Raw genomic sequence first — 16,892 nt, forward strand, 5'->3', positions numbered from 1 at the left:
TAGTGGGACTTCATTAGGAATAAAACAGCAGTACACCAGGAATTTTTTTTCTTCATGGCTTGCACTCACATGAGGATCTGTATGAATTTTAGGGAGAATAGTTTTGGAAGCCTTCCATGTCTATCTTAACCATTTGTTTTTCTAAAGTGAATGAACGCTACTTCTAGTACTCTTTTAAAGGAGCATAAAGGGCAGTTTCATTGTGTGGTTATCATCAGATAATACAAATTTTATTTGAAAGGAAAAAGAGATAGTCCGTATGGTTATTTTGTATGATTTTAATTTTTCATTCACTGTCTTTGTTGAGTTGTAACGGCGGAGATTAATGAAGTCACAAAATGATCTTACTTTGCGTAAAACTGCTCTGAGCATATTTCAGCATAAATGTAAACTCTGCCAAGGGCAATATGGTGAAAATGTGAGAATATCCTGTTAAGTATAAGTTCATTTAAGTTTGGTGTTTCTTTTTGGGTTTTTTTTCCAGGGATCTAGAAATTATCCGAGAGTATACTGAAGACAGAGATAATCTGGAAAGACAAATTGAAATACTTCAGTAAGTTTTTAGAAATGCAGTTTTTTATTATCAAATTTAGCTCCACCATATTTGGGATAAGTGTTTTTATATGCAAAAGATAGGGATGAAATTTGGGAAGTAGTTCCAAGTGAAAATACTGAAATGGCCTAAATTATTGTAAAAGGTGTTGTTCTCAACTGTCATAAATGTTACTGTGGTATTAACTCTACTGTGGTACTGATCCACTAACACTTCGGTTGGTTTCTTTCCATTTCTTTTCTTAGCCCCAATGGCTTTCATTTCTTTCTAATAAGCTGAATGTGATTTGAGTCTATCCATGCTATCATAAAAATTACTGCCTTGCTCCTTTTTCTATTGGCTTTGCTTCTCCAGTAACTCCCTGTCTTATTGTTGTCTGGAAAGTACTAAGAGTTGCAGTATTATATAATAGGTGCACAAGAAGGGTCACAATGAATACATTTATTTATATCTTTATTTAATATCCTTATCCTAAACAAATTCTTTATTTCAAGCAGATTGATTATATTTGTCTTCAGAATCACCTCAGCAATATTTAAAGGGTAGTAATTTCGTACAGAAATGGCTGGACTTGTTGTTTTATTGTGTGATTTGTTTTGTTTGGTTTTTTTTTTTTTTGGTCACCATTCCTACAGTACATTTTTTTAAACTCAACTGACCAGAGACCATGCTGTACAAGTGAAAATGGACTTCCTGGGCTGCCACTGAAGCCTAAAATTCACAGTGATTTTTTTCTGATAATTTGTTTGAGTACCTGTCGTTGTGTTTCTAGTTTCATGTTACTATTTAGTGTTTAGCTAAAGAAAAAAAGGGTTTTTTAGAAGTATTTTGAAAATTTTTCTTTTTGAGAAGTTACATAGTTTTTCATGTTTTCTTGAATTCTGCAAGTTAAACTGTGTTTCCTTGTTAGATCAGCTAATAGAAAACTACATGATAGCAACGATGGTTTAAGAAGTGCACTTGAAAACAGTTTCAGCAAGTACAACAGATCATTGGTATGTATTGATGATTTTGTTACATTGTCATAGAAGGTGTAAGAATCAACACAGCGCATTTAAACTGGTACCTCAGTGGGTACTGAAAAAATTGAGATTTTTTTCAGTGAATACTCCTGTGTAGTTTTGTTAGATTTTACTTATGTTTTGTTAAATAATGGAAGTTTTGTTAGAGCATAGCTACTTTCCAGATGCTTTGGAAGATGACTTTTTTTAATAATCTGTGATATTTAATAAGGTGAATAAATCAACAGTTTCTCTTGCGCTAAAGGGAATGTATTTGTGTTGTGTAAGGGAGTGTCCTACCACTGACAACACACGTTCTCAGAAAACTGCCCTTTTTTAATAGCAAGGTCTTAACCTAACTCAAACTTCTGTCCAGGCAAGTCACTGGGAAAATGAATAGCATGCACTACTGATAGAGATCTTAGTCAGACCCTTTTGGGCTCACAGAACTGCATTAGAGTCTCTTGTAGCAAATGTCACCTGACATCCTCCAAACTAGAGAAAGGAAGGCTTGAAAGTAAGGAAAAAACCTGCTCTACACTGTCATTTTGCAATCCTGTGAAACCTGTTAAAACTCTTAAAACTTGACTTAACTCTTAAACTTAACTCTTAAACTTGACTTAACTCTTAAAACTTAAAACATGGCTGGGTATCATGAGGAAAGCAGATAGCTTTTTTAGAAGGATGGGATCAGAATAATGAGCCCATAAAGACAATACTGGACAGGAAGGAAGAAAATAGGGGTCAGGGCAGTGCCTGTTTGCAGTATTCCATACCAGTGAACATGAGTGCTTTTTGTTGATAGGAGCTACCAGAGATCCACTACAGATGCAGCAATGGATACCATTTCCTACTGTCATGCCTGGAAATATAAATGAGCATATTACTTAGACAGAAGAAGCTGTTTCCAGTGAATAAATGTATGGAAACACAGCAGAACGTACAAAATACTTTTGTTTCATGCTATTAGTTGAGACCTTACCTTCCTAGTTCTCTCAAGAACTAGGAGGTAGCTCTCCTGAAACTAGCTCAGTTCCCCTTTTTTTCAGTAGTCAGTATGCCATGGTCTAAATATCACTTTTCAAAACTTTCAGAGTCTTGAGATTAGAGTCTTGAGGTAGTCAATGAAATAATTCTCTTGGAAATTCTGTTCTTTTGTGGTTGAACATGTCTAGTGTGTTCAGTATAAGGGCAGTGGTGAAGCCTAAACGCTATTGGTAATAAGCCTTCTGGCCCTCAGTCGTATATGAAGTATGAGGTTTAACTAAACCTAAGTAGCTAAACATATATATATATGTATAAAAAATATAAATAAACATATATTAAATACATCCAATTTGTAGTTGTGATGATGCACGCTTTTTTCCCCAACAAATCTAGATATAATCCTCTGTGTTCATCAAAGTTATAATGCATTTACTATGTATCTCTTTCAGCGGTTAGCAAATACCTCACCAGGAAGTACCATTTCTAGAAGCAGTCCTAAATTTAATGGTGAACATTCTCCTTTAAACCCACGATATGACAGGTAAGCCAGGCTTGCTTTTATTAATTTGAGAATGGCTTGTCTTAGAAGACCAAATTAGTGTTAAGTAACAGACAATAGTTCTGTCTGATTTAGAAGTAATGTATGACCATAGCATTTGATCCAAAATATACTAAAGTCAATAGGAATCTTCTCAATTACTTCAGAAAGCTCAGGATAGCCCTCTTCAGTAGAAGCCATAAACTTGTGAAGAGGTCAGACAGCCTCTTGTCTGGTCTTTGCCTTTTTTGATTCTAGTTTGAGTCTCAGTCTTTTTGTTTCCAAGAAACTATAAAACTCTTCTGAGGACCTTTGTTAGCCTTTCTCAGTATTTGAGAAATAAAACATTTTTGATTTTATGTTCAGCTTGTGTGCCTTTTTTCCCATATAATAATTAGTACAAATGTGGGCCTGATCTTCATATTACCTCATCTCACACTGACATGCAAGAGTAGTGGATGCACTTGGATATTAATGGGATAAGAGTGTAAAACCAGTAAGTTATCTAAATGCAATTAGATGGTCAGAGGTATTTATTTTTCTACTTAATAGATACAGATAATTGATCAGAACTTCCTCATCATTTCAGAGACTCACTGAAGACTGTGGGTACTGGAGGCAACCCTGAGTGCTGTCAGTCATGTTATGCTTTCACACTTGATTTTTTAAACAGATCCATCAGCAAAAATGTGTGTCCTCACTCAATTGATAGATTATTTTATTTTTTCTTTCAGTGGTATTCCAAACCATAGAGAGATCTCTAATAGAGAATAGTAGTTTGTCAGAAAGAAAAATATTGGATAGGAATTAAATAGACTTTGCTTCAAACTTATAATATCCCCATTTATTCAGTAGTGTCCTTATTCTGTTGTCTCCTTGTGAGATGTGTTTGCTGGCTGTAAAGTTTTGGTTGTTAAAAGCACTTTCCTGTTTCTGAATGCACATAAACCCAATTCCCTAATATTGGACCCTCTGCAAATTTTTAGAGGCATCCACTCTAAGTTGCATATTGCATGCAGTAATTTTCTGAGGGAGTAAATAAAACCTCTCTGGAGCCTTAGTTATGTTGTTCTTTATGAATGTTTATTAGTACGTGCCACATGGTACAATCCTTGTATTTCCATAAAAGTGAGAAATACAAGCCACTTCAGAAGAAAGTTTATGGGGTAGGAATAAAGCTTAGTCTTAACATGTGTGACTTGATATATCAAAAGACAAAAAGAGATGTGAATGTCCCAAAACGTGTTTGTTCTCAGTACCTTGTCTCCTGACATCAGCTCAGCATTAAGAGGTATTGGTTTGTATACTAATATGTTTTAAGCAATCTGTTCTAAAATGTATGATTTTATTTTTTTTGGCTGTAAGATTCATCTTGGTCTAAGTTGCTTTAAGCATATATAAAATTCCCAGCATTGAATTCATAGTTCAATGCAATTGGGAATTGCCTACTTAAGAGCTTTATTTCAGAGAATGCCTGGCGAGCTTAACTTTGTTATAGCATGCACTCTTTGTCAGTAATTCAGTGATTTGATATGGGCTAGTAAGTGTGCGTGAATACAAAGACCGTGTACACTTTGATATCCTAAAGCAAAGATCACATGCATTCATGTGTTATTCATTAGCCCGAAGGGGTGTAAATTGGATGGTTTTGAATGTTACTGCATGGGACAGTGATGCCACTATCACCCCCATTTGGCCGGGTGCAGGGAAGAATTCGACTCAGTAACAGCTTCATAATTTGGTGATTTTCCCCAGTGTGCTCTCCTGTGTTGTGCCATCACAGGGGAGCCCGTCTGGGAGCAAGCTGTTATTACAAGGATTGGTGCTGACCTTGTCTGGTTTAGCAGGTCAGTGCATCACATCCAATCCCAACAGGGCTAAACCAGACCCTCTCTTCTGCGCTATGACTTGGAGACCTTTACTGCCTCACTTTCGTTGATGCCTGTCCCTGTCTTGCTGAAGAGGCATGATAATGACTGTAACCTTTTTTATAAGACTGGTTTTTTTAGGATTCACTCTATTAACCTTCTTTTTTCTGTGGTTTTATTTGCATAAATAAAACCTTTTTTTTTTTTTCCGTAACCCATACTGTCACTGCAGCAATTCCTTAAAATATTTTAATATATTACAGTATCCAGAATGAAAAAAAGACTTTTAAAAGAAGGTTAAGAGAAAAGAGAGGAATTCTGTGTAAAAGTTTAGGTTTTGCATAGTTTATCAAACTGTAAGAAAATTATTCAGTGACTTCTTCCACCATTACTGATCTCCTGAACTTGGCTACTCCATCTTCTATATTTATTGCTGTTTCTTACTGCATGCCCCTGTGAACAAATGCATTCATTTAAATGAGATGCAGTATGTCAAGGTTGTTTTTTGTCGTAGAGTTGGCTAAAATTCACTAAAACATCGTATGTATTTTTCTTTTTCTCATGTCTTCATAGTACATCACTTTCTGAATGTCTTTTTAGATAGGCTTTTTAAAATTAACGTAGTCATAATTACTGACACTTGGAAAGTCATCATCAGTAACACAGATTAAATAATTTGATCTGAGCATCCCAAGACATATGATTGGGAAAGAAATTCTTTATAAAGGCAAGATAGGGATTGACATATGTCTTAAACTTAACATTAGCGTTTCTAAGAATTGACTATTCCAGAAAGGCTCAGATTTTGTTGGGAAGAGCAATTATTTATTATTGGGATTTATTATATGGAATAATTTATTTTTCCCCCTCCAATATTTTCTTATTAGGTCATCTCATTCGTCTTGTGTTGATGAAGATTATGATTCTTTAGCCCTTTGTGATCCAATGCAAAGGATAAACTGTGAAGTTGACAGCTTACCTGAGAGCTGTTTTGACAGTGGTTTGTCTACCCTGAGAGATTCAAATGAGTATGATTCAGAAGTGGAATATAGGCATCAAAGGATTTTTCAAAGGTCACAATGTATGCAAGAAGGCTTTGGTGGTGATGCCTCTGATACAGATGTAAGTGCCAGATTTGCTTCTTCTCTGAGAGAAGTCTTTGATTGGAGACAAAATTAGCTTCCTGTTTTTAAAATAAAATGGATCTTTGCCCGCAGGCCAGTTAAAAGTAAATATTTGGGTCATGCGTATTTAAATTAATTAGTGAACATTTTTTTGAGAATGTATAAGTAGTTCATTTTGAATTTACATTTTTTGGTATGTTTTTGAGGTAATAACGTAATTTTTGAAGTTTGTGTAATTTTTGAAGGTTGTTAAACTGTATGCAGAAAGGAGCTCATTTTCTAATGATAAAAAAGCAGATAGAAATAAAATAGGTTTCTATTCACTTATCTTACTGTGCTGTAGCAGTGGAGAAAAAAGCACATATGAGATAAAATACTATTAGTTCACACATTGACTCATAGGCTAAAATCTTGGAGAATTAAAAAATATCTAAGAAAGTGTTACTGTGTCTGTTTTATTGTTAGTAACATTGAAAGAATTTCTAAGGACTACACAGTAAAAATAATGTCAAGCACACTATACTATAGGGTTTTTTTAAGGTAAACTCTTTGCTGTGTGTTTCGTAGACATTAATCTCTGTGGAGACTTTGCTATGAATAATGTTGATTACAGCTGTGCTCTACTTAATTTTGCTTGAGTAGTAATAGCATGGAGAGTAATGTCTTCGGGAAAATTCTTAATGTTTGCAAAATAAGCTTTGAAATGAAGTATTGTCCCAGTTGTTTATTGTGACTATGTTATAAGCTGAAATTTTCATATAGAAATTAGTCTGCTCTATTAGAATACTGAAAGAATGGATGCCAAGCAATAGAAATGTTAAAAGACAAAATGTAGCTTATACTAAACAGCAGAAATAACAGAGAACAGAATTATCACAGTATTTTGATTAGAATTGCACAGCTGTATCTGGTCATTTATCTCTGTTTAATCCAAAGTGTTAAAATGTTTTAATGAGTCTTAGCTGTGCCTTTCCAGAAAAACATGCTTTTCTCACCGGAGAACTAACTCATATTTTCAGGTTCCTGAGATCAGAGATGAAGAAGCATACAGTCCTGCTAACAGCACTGCAGTTTTAGACTGGAAGCCCTCACGACCAGTTAGTCGAAGCAGCTCAGTTGCTTCAACGAGGAGATACATATCTGCTCTCACCCCTCAGGTAACCAGTTCTTCAGGGGAAAAATGGAAAAGAATGATACAGAGGGGTGGGTTTTTTTATGAGTTGTTATAGAGGGATTCTTTTTATTTTCAGCCAGATGCAACTGAATGCGCTCCAAAATACCCCAGTACAGAGAAGGCTTACAAGATTGTTCTTGCTGGAGATGCAGCAGTGGGAAAATCCAGTTTTCTTATGAGACTTTGCAAGAATGAATTTCAAGGCAATACCAGTGCAACTCTGGGTATAGTTGGTGTTCTTCTTAAAATACTGAAATGAATTTCATTGTTATTTTACAGCAAAGAGGATGAAAAGCTTGCCTTTGTGATTGCTTGCTAGGGATGTACTCACACAGTTTCTCATGCAGGCTGTGAGATCTAATTAATTACGAAAGCTTAGTAATAACAGCTGTTTGTAGTGGAAAATAGGGTACTGGTCTAATTTAGTTTTTCTTTATGAAGCCTCTTTCTGAACAACACAAAGCACCAAAGAAGGAATGTCAGTATAAGGAACTTTCAGTGTGTGTATGAGCTTTTCTGCATTTTTCATTGCTTTCTTATTTTCTCAACAATTCTCTCTTTCCTTAGTATTTCATACTATCCTTTGGTGTCTGTCCTACTATTTTTTGTTGCAATTTCTTCAAAGTGTTATTGAAGCGTTGGTTTAAATAACAGCTAGAAGGATTTCTGACTGACTTCTGTATATTAGTATACTTGTTAGCTAACAAACTTAAGTCTTAAGGATTCCAAAGAGTGAATTTTGTCTTCCAATCAAATCGTACTTATATGTCTGTTTTGTTGCCTCTTGTCAGGATTTTTGTTCTAATTTATCTTTTTCTTCCTTGGTATTTGAAATCAAATTTTTTCTAAAACATTTTCACTTCTTTGATAAAACTGTTAAGTGAAATAAAGCAGCAAGAGATCTTGCTTGTTGTTCAGAATGCAATTTGTATCAATTCTTCTGTGAAAAGGCAAATACATTCGGGGGTTATTGCAGTTCAGAGGTATGTGCATGACTGACTGAAATCTCATAACCTATTAAAAAAGATTACTTTTGGATAAACTGTTGTATATAGCCCCTACCTTTTAATTTTTGTGGTTTCTTTAAGATTATTGATGGGTTATTTTAGATGATACATATGATTCTTTTCAGGTGTGGACTTTCAAATGAAAAGACTAATTGTTGATGGAGAACCTACAGTGTTACAGCTGTGGGACACGGCTGGGCAAGAGAGGTTAGTGATCCTCTGCACTTACCTTATTTGAATTCTTTTGTTTGTAAAAGTAATTTGCCTTTTTTCATCCAGCTGGAAAAAAACATTAATTGTATGGTCCATATGTAAATATCAGTAAACAGATGCAATTTTTCTCTGCTGAGATCTCAAGACAGGTGGAATGTTTGTGTGTTAGCTTCAACAGTGCTTGAGGTATCAAGAGAAATAGTTGAGGGTCACCACAGGATTAATTAACTAAATCTGTGTGTCACTCCTTTGCAATATTAAATGATGGAGTAGATGCATATGGTTTCTTCTATTTTTAGTCTTTAGCTTTCTTTGTTCTTATACACCTGTATTTTTAAGCAGGCTTTTTCTTAGAGAGTCCCTTCCCCTGCTCCCCATCTCGTGTTCTTTCCTTGAAAGTCATGGTCCCGATTTGTGTTGTATTTAGTATATAAAAACTTCTTTCCAAAGACTTTTGAGTTTTACCAAAAATACCTGTGTGTATTGCTGAATTTATAGCCATGATTCTTCAAAATACTGTGTAAAGTTTCCTGAAAATCCTATGACATCTTTACTTGAGAGCCATTACTTCTTTACGGACAGCTTTTAGGGCTTATTAAGAGGTTAATCTAGTGCTGTGGAAGTCAGTTTAATATGTTCATTGACCAAGATTTGTGTTGGCTGTATGTAGGTAGGGATCCAATCAGTCTTCTTCTCATGTAATAAATTTGTGAAGAGTATTTTAATATCCATTGCAAATACCTAGTTACTATACTTGGTTGAGTAGATTGTATAAAGTTCATGACAAAGATGGCTGTAATTGATCATGAAGTCCTCAAATAATCATGATCTGAAATAATTTTACTGGATTTCTGTCTTTTTCAAAGGAAGTAAAGGGAACAATCAATTTAGGAAGTTACATGTCAGTGAATTGTAGAATCATAGAATCATTAATGTTGGAAAAGACGTAATATCTTAGTGATATTAAACCGAACTATTATTTGATAATGTGGCCTTATGCAAATCTTTCCTTCTTTTCTGAAAGATTTCGAAGTATTGCTAAATCATACTTCAGAAGAGCAGATGGTGTCTTACTACTGTATGATGTAACATGTGAAAAAAGCTTTATTAATGTGAGAGAATGGGTGGATATGATTGAGGTAAGTAAGAGAACCCTAAGTTCTTACATATGTTAGAACATAGAAGATATGTTTCACTGCATTATTTAGTTTTTTTATTTATAAAATTATATTGGATGTAAATTGTAATTATCCAGACTGAAGGCTGTCATAGGAATGAAAAGCTACGTGGAAGTCCTAAATGTATGCTGACATGCTCAGTTAGAATTCAATCTGATACATGTTTTTGTGTTAAAGGATTTTGTGCAATGATGCTCTTCCCATTCACTTCCTTTTAGAATGAATGTGGCAGCACATTTCAGATACCTTCTTGTCCTTGGAGTCTTTGCATTATAAACCAATATATTAGATTCTGTAAATTAGCTATAGTTTAAGGGAATTTTTCAGTATTTCTTTCTACTTGTGCTTCTTGTTTTTTTTATTTGAATATGAATTTGCATTTAGTGCAAGGGGTTTTTCTCTTGTGCTGGAGATGCTTAATAGGAGGGAAAGTGTCAAGCAAAATACTTAGTTCGTCTTCTGTGAAAGCATTTTCTTTTAGTCGTAGTATAGGAGTTGGTTACTTTTCCCTTAGTAATTTTGTCATACAGCATTTAGATGCAGTAACCAATTCCATTAGATTAACTTAACACATTAAATTCCTTTTTGGGAAACAAGGCTTATGGGAATGGAAATACATCTTTGCAGGCTGATAGTTAAGCTGACTGCTTACATTTTGAGTGGTTTATAGAAAGTTCTCAGCATAGCTTTCATAATTTGTCAGTTTTTTCCTATTAGTATGCAAGACTTTGTGGAAAGGAGATTGATGTGCTGTGATGATGTTTGCCACTTCTTTGTATTCTGAGTGTTCTAGCAATAAGGAAATAAAATTCTCCTTGCAGGATGCGACTCACGAGAATATTCCAATTATGATGGTGGGAAACAAGGCAGATCTCCGTCAGGATGTCACAGAACAAGGGCAAAAGTGTGTGCCTATAAACTATGGAGAAAAGCTAGCTATGGTAAGGTCCAAGTGTACCTCATTAGTATAAAATGGTCTTAGGAATTTTCATCTGAAAACCATGTGAGAAACTAATAAACAAAGGTAATTTTACGCTCATTTGTCCAAGTCAAGTGATGAGGATTCATGGATACTTTGCACTAAATATCATGTTTTGATAATATTTGCTGGGTTAAATCAGTGTCTGCTGAGCTGAAGTTCATTATTGGCTCTGAAAGACTTCCCAGTCTTTCTCGTGAAAAGGTAGATGGACGGAAGACTGAGTTTTTCTGCTGCCGAATAGAAGTTGCCAGTTCAAATATGAGGCATACTATTGACAGATTTGTGTCTGTCCAGATTTTGTGTGGATATTTTCATCTTCAAGAGACTCTCTTGTATTCCTGCCATGTGTGCAGAAAGAGAAAAGGAATTCTGTGCTATAAATAGAAATGTGAACAAGTTTCTTTTGTATGTTTTTAAATGGATGAAAGTGATGTACAAATCTTGTATTTTGTAGAATAATAGGAGGAGTCTTAAGGGTCTTGAGTGGCTAAGTGCTTGCACAAGTGATTGATTATACTGGGGCAGATACCGTGTCTGTTACTTATGGAATGTTTTTTTTTTTGTTAACCTACAATAACCAGATGCTGTAGTTACAGTAGCTAGCAAGTCAGATTAAGTAATCTGTCCTGGCCAGTTTCTTACTATTTTGCAATCTTGTGGACAAGAAAATTGAGTTTGAGCATTAAGCTTATAATATGGCTTTTATTCAGTTTATTAATTCAGAATATACTGATTATAAACCAGAAATAATTAAAAAACTATTACTGTTTTATTTCACAGTACTAAAGAGAATGTGTTGAACAATGAAGAGCACTAGAAGCACTAGAAGAAATCCTGTTCATTTAAATGTAGCATCATTCTTTGTATTACTCAGGAAACAATTTGTAATTAAATGTACCCATTTACATGGGAACCATCTCGGATCATTTAGCTTAACATTTTATTTTTACTCACAGACTTACAATGCATTGTTCTGTGAAACAAGTGCTAAAGATGGATCTAATATTGTAGAAGCAGTTCTTCATCTTGCTCGGTAAGTAACTATGTTTCTATTTTCACCTAAACACATCTGAGTATATTTTATAAAAAGGATGTGAATGCACATAGAAAGATACACATATAGTTTCAAAATTGTACAAATGCTAAAAAAAAAATTGAGAAGAATACTCTGTTAGATCATTATAGATAAATGCAAGATGGGATATATTCTCAGTTTAATGAAGTAACATTTTTGCTTGAAAATTTTACAAAACTTTCTCAATAATTAATGTTTAAACCAGGACTCAATTACAGAGCCAGCAGTTTTAAGACCTATTTGCTGAGTGAATTATAATTTTAATTGTGCATGGATTAGTTTTCTTGATACTTTCGTAATTTATTTTGAAATTTAATTATTCTATGTGTAATTATTTTTTTATTCTTTTACATATATAAATATGTACTCAGTTTTATTACTGACCATTCTAATTGCATATATTTTCTTTGATGTCCCCTTCTCTAAATTATTTACAGATAGAAATTCTGTTTGTGTACATTTAGCACACTAGTATTTCTGTGATAGTGTGTGAGCCAAATATTACAATTCTACTACCTTTTCAAACCATTTTTGGTTAAAGTATAATTTTGAAAGGCCTGTAAGAAAGAAGTTATGGTTCCAATAAAGTGGTCTGTAATCCATAATCAATCATATGTGCACAGCTTTTAAGTCTTCATTTCTAAAAAACATCCAACAACATGCATTTTTTCTATGAAAGTAAATTTGTACTTGAAACTGAAGTTATTTGGTTTTGTACTTAGAGCTATGAACATACTCTTTTTATGGTAAAATACTGAAGCAAATAAGAAAAACTTCTCAAAAGAAAATTGAAGATAAATCAGAACACGGGGGAGTTACTAGATATTTTAAAAAATTATATTTTTTTCACTGTGAGTTGCATAGAAAATTCCATATGATTATCAAATTGGAAACTGATTACCAAATTGGAAACTTGTGAGACATGTTGATTCTGTGCTAATTTACATTGTATTGTAATACAGTGTAAATTATCACAGAATCAACATGTCATAAAATAGATGGTGATGAACTCTGCAACATATAGTGGGAAAAAATAGAAGAGTGAACATAAATAGAAATGTATTAATGGAGTGCAATTTTTTGTTTTTGTTTTATTACAGCGAGGTGCGAAAACGAAGTGATAATCGAGATGATACAAGATCAGTAACCAGCCTGGCTGGGACACCTGTCAAAAAGTCGGCACTCATGAAAAACTGTTGTAATGTTTAAATGACAGATAATTTTCCTTAACTAAATAACTTGTATATTTAAAAAAACCCAAGCCAACAACTAAACCAAAATATTTCAGTAGTGTTTCCTTTTTTTTTATGGATTTATAAATTTGTATATTTAGAAGCTACACATAATGTTAAAAATCAAGACTCTACTTTCTACTCATTCAAATTTGTGAAATTGCTACACCCATAGACTCTTTTTTCACTTTTTAAAAGTAATATAATTCATTGCAATGAGCTCAGAATCAATGCTACAGTGGTCACTGTGTACAATACTGTAATGTATATTATTGGCTCTACCTGCATGTTTCCTTATGGCATTCATTTTTCTTAAATACAGAACATAGTAATATCCAATATCACTCACAGGTAAAGAAGAAATTACAGCTTCAGTTAATTTAATTTCTTTTTGATCATGTCTGCTTATCTAGTCTTTGACAGCCTTAAGTATATTAAATGTTGCTTAAACATTTCTTAAGAAAACTCCAAACCATTAAGGATTGTCTAGGTCCAAGTAATCCCTAAGTTTAGGGGAACCAGAATGGTCTTTGTCAGGAGAAGACAGTGGCAGGTGATGGTGTTCTATTGTAGTTCCTCAAAAGTTGGCTAGTTAGAATGTATTTCATTTTGAGTTTTGGGGTTTGACTAAGTGAGAAGTAGACTTTATAACTGATCCTACACAGCTAAGAGGTGAAAGAAACATTTTTCTGGACTATTACAATTCAAAATTCCAGAGAGAATGTAAAACCTGTGATATGTTGGATTGCTGAAATGAGTTATGATCCAATATCTTATCTGCCTGTTTAAGCTAGATCATTATTGTTACCAAAGAGTGATACAAGTCGTAATTTTTCCTTTGCTTTTTCAAATACCTTCTATTCAGTCAGTAATTGAAGGATTGTAATAGTACATAGGAGTCTGATTTAATAAAGATTTTAATGCATTTTTTATAAGTTTTAAATCAGCAGATGAAAGAATTGCTGCACATGCACAAGCATTTGTATAAATTTTTCTGTAAAAGAGAACCCTGGAATGAACAGCAGTCACTTTAATGAGAATTCCTTTGACTGATTTTAGAAAATTTCTGAAAAACTTACCAGGGGGTGGTAGCTTTAGGTGTCAGAATCTCTAAACACTGAATTTTGCTTAAAATAGTTCCCAAGAGTTCCATCATGTAGTAAAAAATTATGGGCATTTATACAGTTAGTGGTCCAAATCCAATTTTTCTTTCACTGATTGTGATCAGAATAGGATGGGACCTTTTCAGAGCCAGAAAACTGTTGTCTCCCCTGTTTCCATTAATAAAACATCTCCAGGCTGAAGCCTAGTTCAGTAAATCAAACCTGGATAAAGTTTTATCAACTGATGGAAAACCGTATGACTAGCAGCTGTTTGCTGCATTTTGTCAGCACTGTATGTCAACACTGTATGGCCTATACTGTTATCTCTTGTATAAAATGTGGGGATGTGAGAAACAGGATGGTTCATAATTTACAAATAATAAAAAGGTTTCAACTAGGAATAGAATTATTTTTAGGCATCCTTTCAAATCTGTAATCAGAGCAGCTAATCCTTGGGTAATTATCAGAGAATTTTTTACCAAGAGAGAGAAATCTAATGCCAGAATGAATAAGACATTTTATTTCCCTGTATAATAGTTCAGCCCTAGAAGACAAAACATGTTTGGTGAGGACTTTTTGAAGTACTAGCAGAACCTTCACATGCTACCTAATTCCATGCAGGAGATTTCAGGACTGTAGCATCTTCCCACACAGCAGTACAGGATGCCTCACTGTAGTTCTGAGACTTATCTGAAGCATGTGGCAGAGAATACAGGACACACAAAGTGTATCAGGAACATGCCTAATCACATACATATTGTTTGCTGTTAACCATATATTATTAAAAAAAAATACAGCTTCAGTTAAGTTCTTTGTGTTCTTTGTGTGAACCCTTCCCTTTGTCCATATGAAAGAAATGGACGTGAAATTAATTTGGGAAGTGTTTGCAGTAGGGAGAAGAGAGGAAGATGATACAGTGCTTGGTTTGTGAAGTGTGAGCCTTCAACATGTAGGCATTTGCATTTTCTTGGGATAAGATCAAGACTATAAGTTGTTACTTGTGTTCCAAAAATGTCTCTCATTCAGTGTTGTTAGCTTGAAGAGCCTGGACTGGGGATCAGTGTTTTGTGTGTGTGTCCTGAGCTACTGTGTTTGACCAGATCTGTGGTCTTGGCCTCCAGTAAATGAGTTGCAATGTTTACTTAAACATTATTGCATGAGCAGAGTGTTTTGGCTGGATACAGAGAATCACATAAAGTGATTTGCAGGAAGGATTTCTGGAAGTGGTTTTGTCCAACCTTCCAAGGACCAGAGCAGAGATGGACTTCGGCTAGCCCTAGATTTGTTATCTGTGGGTTTGGGTAGCTGGCCTGTGAAAATGCTCCAGGACAGAGGTACTACCACCATCCTGGGACACATGTTCTCATGCTTTTCCTCCTTTTCTGGATAAACACTTCTCTTCATGTCCAACTTCAGTTCCCCAAATGACTACAAATTTTTAATAGTTTTCCCCCATTATGTAGAAGAATTTGACTATAATCTTGGTGACTTAATTTTCAGTATCTGTTGCTGTGCCTTGGCCTTCTCTTTACCAGTGTCACAACATCAGGAGTATCTCTTGGAAAGTGTCTCTGGGATCCACATCCCAGAATTAGCAACATGTGTGCATGTGTAGTAATTATTTTCATATCTAATATTTTTATCATACTGAGGGTGCCATGAGAATATCCATGTTTGTAGAGAGGCTGGTTGAAGGATGTAAGTTCAGGGACTTGCCTTCACACCAGTTTTTTCCTCTCTGCAGGCCACTGATGTCTTCAGTACTTTTGTTTTTCATTTATTTTAATAACCAAAATTTATTTTATGTTGTTTAGTCGAATTATGTAGCCTGAATCAATGTATTAAGTTCTGTACATTTTTTGTGTCATGTAAAGCAACTTTAATTTGAAACAGTGTTGTTTTCTAAATAAGATTCAGGGTTGAAGGTTGTTAGCTGTTAACAAAGTTTTACCTTGGAGTAAGTTTATGATCAATGTCTAGAGGACTGAAAAAGCACTATTAAATGGGGATATAGCTATTGCTCAGTTGGAACTCATTTTAGAAATCCTGCGATGGTTAGCTCCATCATATTTTAAATGTTAACATAATACTGTGTTGAATTTATGTTAAAGCAAAAGAACTTGGAAAAATATTTAAATCTAGAAATTAAAGCATGTATTTATAGGTGGAAATAATGAATGCATAATTTTTTCTGTTGTTTTACTTTAAAAGGCTACCTTGTCTTCAGCCTAAAAGGTAAAATGGCAAACATCAGCTTTATTAAATGATTGCACTTTTGTCCTTTGAATGTTTTTATGGTTTTGTTTAGTTCATAAGAACTGTTCATTAAATCACACAAATTTATTTTTTTAGTTAGTGAACGTGTTCCCTTAATACATTTATTTATTTGAACAAGAAAGGTCTTTTATGTTTTTCCTCATGATCTGTAAATAAATTATTTTTATTCAGTTGGCATGGAAATATTATTTTATCCTGTATTTTTGACCCTTTTTAATTGTAATTTATTACACATTTCTGAGGAAATAATTTCTATGACATGCTTCAAAAATGTTCTGATCATGTAAGTTCTTGCAACCACTTTGTGCCTGTTTAGCATATATTACTGGCTTAATAAGACAAACTTCAGCTTCTAAGTTCTATTATGGCCTTACACAGCTTAAGTATTTTTCTGTGTAACTACTTTTGTATTGACTAGAAAATCCTCTGTTAGGAAAAAAAAAAATTACAGTTATAAATCTGTATAAGATGCTAAAATGTAGTTTAAGGAAAATATCTGTAGGCTAGTCCTTCAAGGAACATTGTTCAGCTGTGCATACATGCAGATCTCCAAATAAAGTAGTAAGTTCTGTGCAAGTGC

At 34.1% G+C, this 16,892-nt stretch overlaps 1 protein-coding gene across 2 annotated transcripts in view; it reads left to right on the top strand.

The window, feature by feature from the left end:
* Window positions 1-16,378, top strand: part of RASEF (RAS and EF-hand domain containing) — a 30,358-nt gene extending 13,980 nt beyond the window's left edge. Inside the window, exons 7-17 of one of the 2 annotated variants that reach the window (XM_041397049.1) lie at window positions 485-553; window positions 1,464-1,548; window positions 2,991-3,082; window positions 5,835-6,069; window positions 7,091-7,228; window positions 7,322-7,469; window positions 8,378-8,459; window positions 9,490-9,604; window positions 10,465-10,584; window positions 11,582-11,658; window positions 12,801-16,378. In XM_041397049.1, coding sequence (XP_041252983.1) covers window positions 485-553; window positions 1,464-1,548; window positions 2,991-3,082; window positions 5,835-6,069; window positions 7,091-7,228; window positions 7,322-7,469; window positions 8,378-8,459; window positions 9,490-9,604; window positions 10,465-10,584; window positions 11,582-11,658; window positions 12,801-12,909 — 1,270 coding nt within the window. In that variant the 3' untranslated portion in view covers window positions 12,910-16,378. The remainder of the gene's footprint in view (window positions 1-484; window positions 554-1,463; window positions 1,549-2,990; window positions 3,083-5,834; window positions 6,070-7,090; window positions 7,229-7,321; window positions 7,470-8,377; window positions 8,460-9,489; window positions 9,605-10,464; window positions 10,585-11,581; window positions 11,659-12,800) is intronic. The other variant, XM_041397050.1, reaches the window with a different exon arrangement.
* The last annotated feature ends 514 nt before the right edge of the window (window positions 16,379-16,892 follow it).

The sequence above is a fragment of the Onychostruthus taczanowskii genome, unplaced genomic scaffold (assembly GCF_017590055.1).
Source record: "Onychostruthus taczanowskii isolate IOZ18803 unplaced genomic scaffold, ASM1759005v1 scaffold134, whole genome shotgun sequence".
Classification (NCBI taxonomy): Eukaryota; Metazoa; Chordata; class Aves; order Passeriformes; family Passeridae; genus Onychostruthus; species Onychostruthus taczanowskii.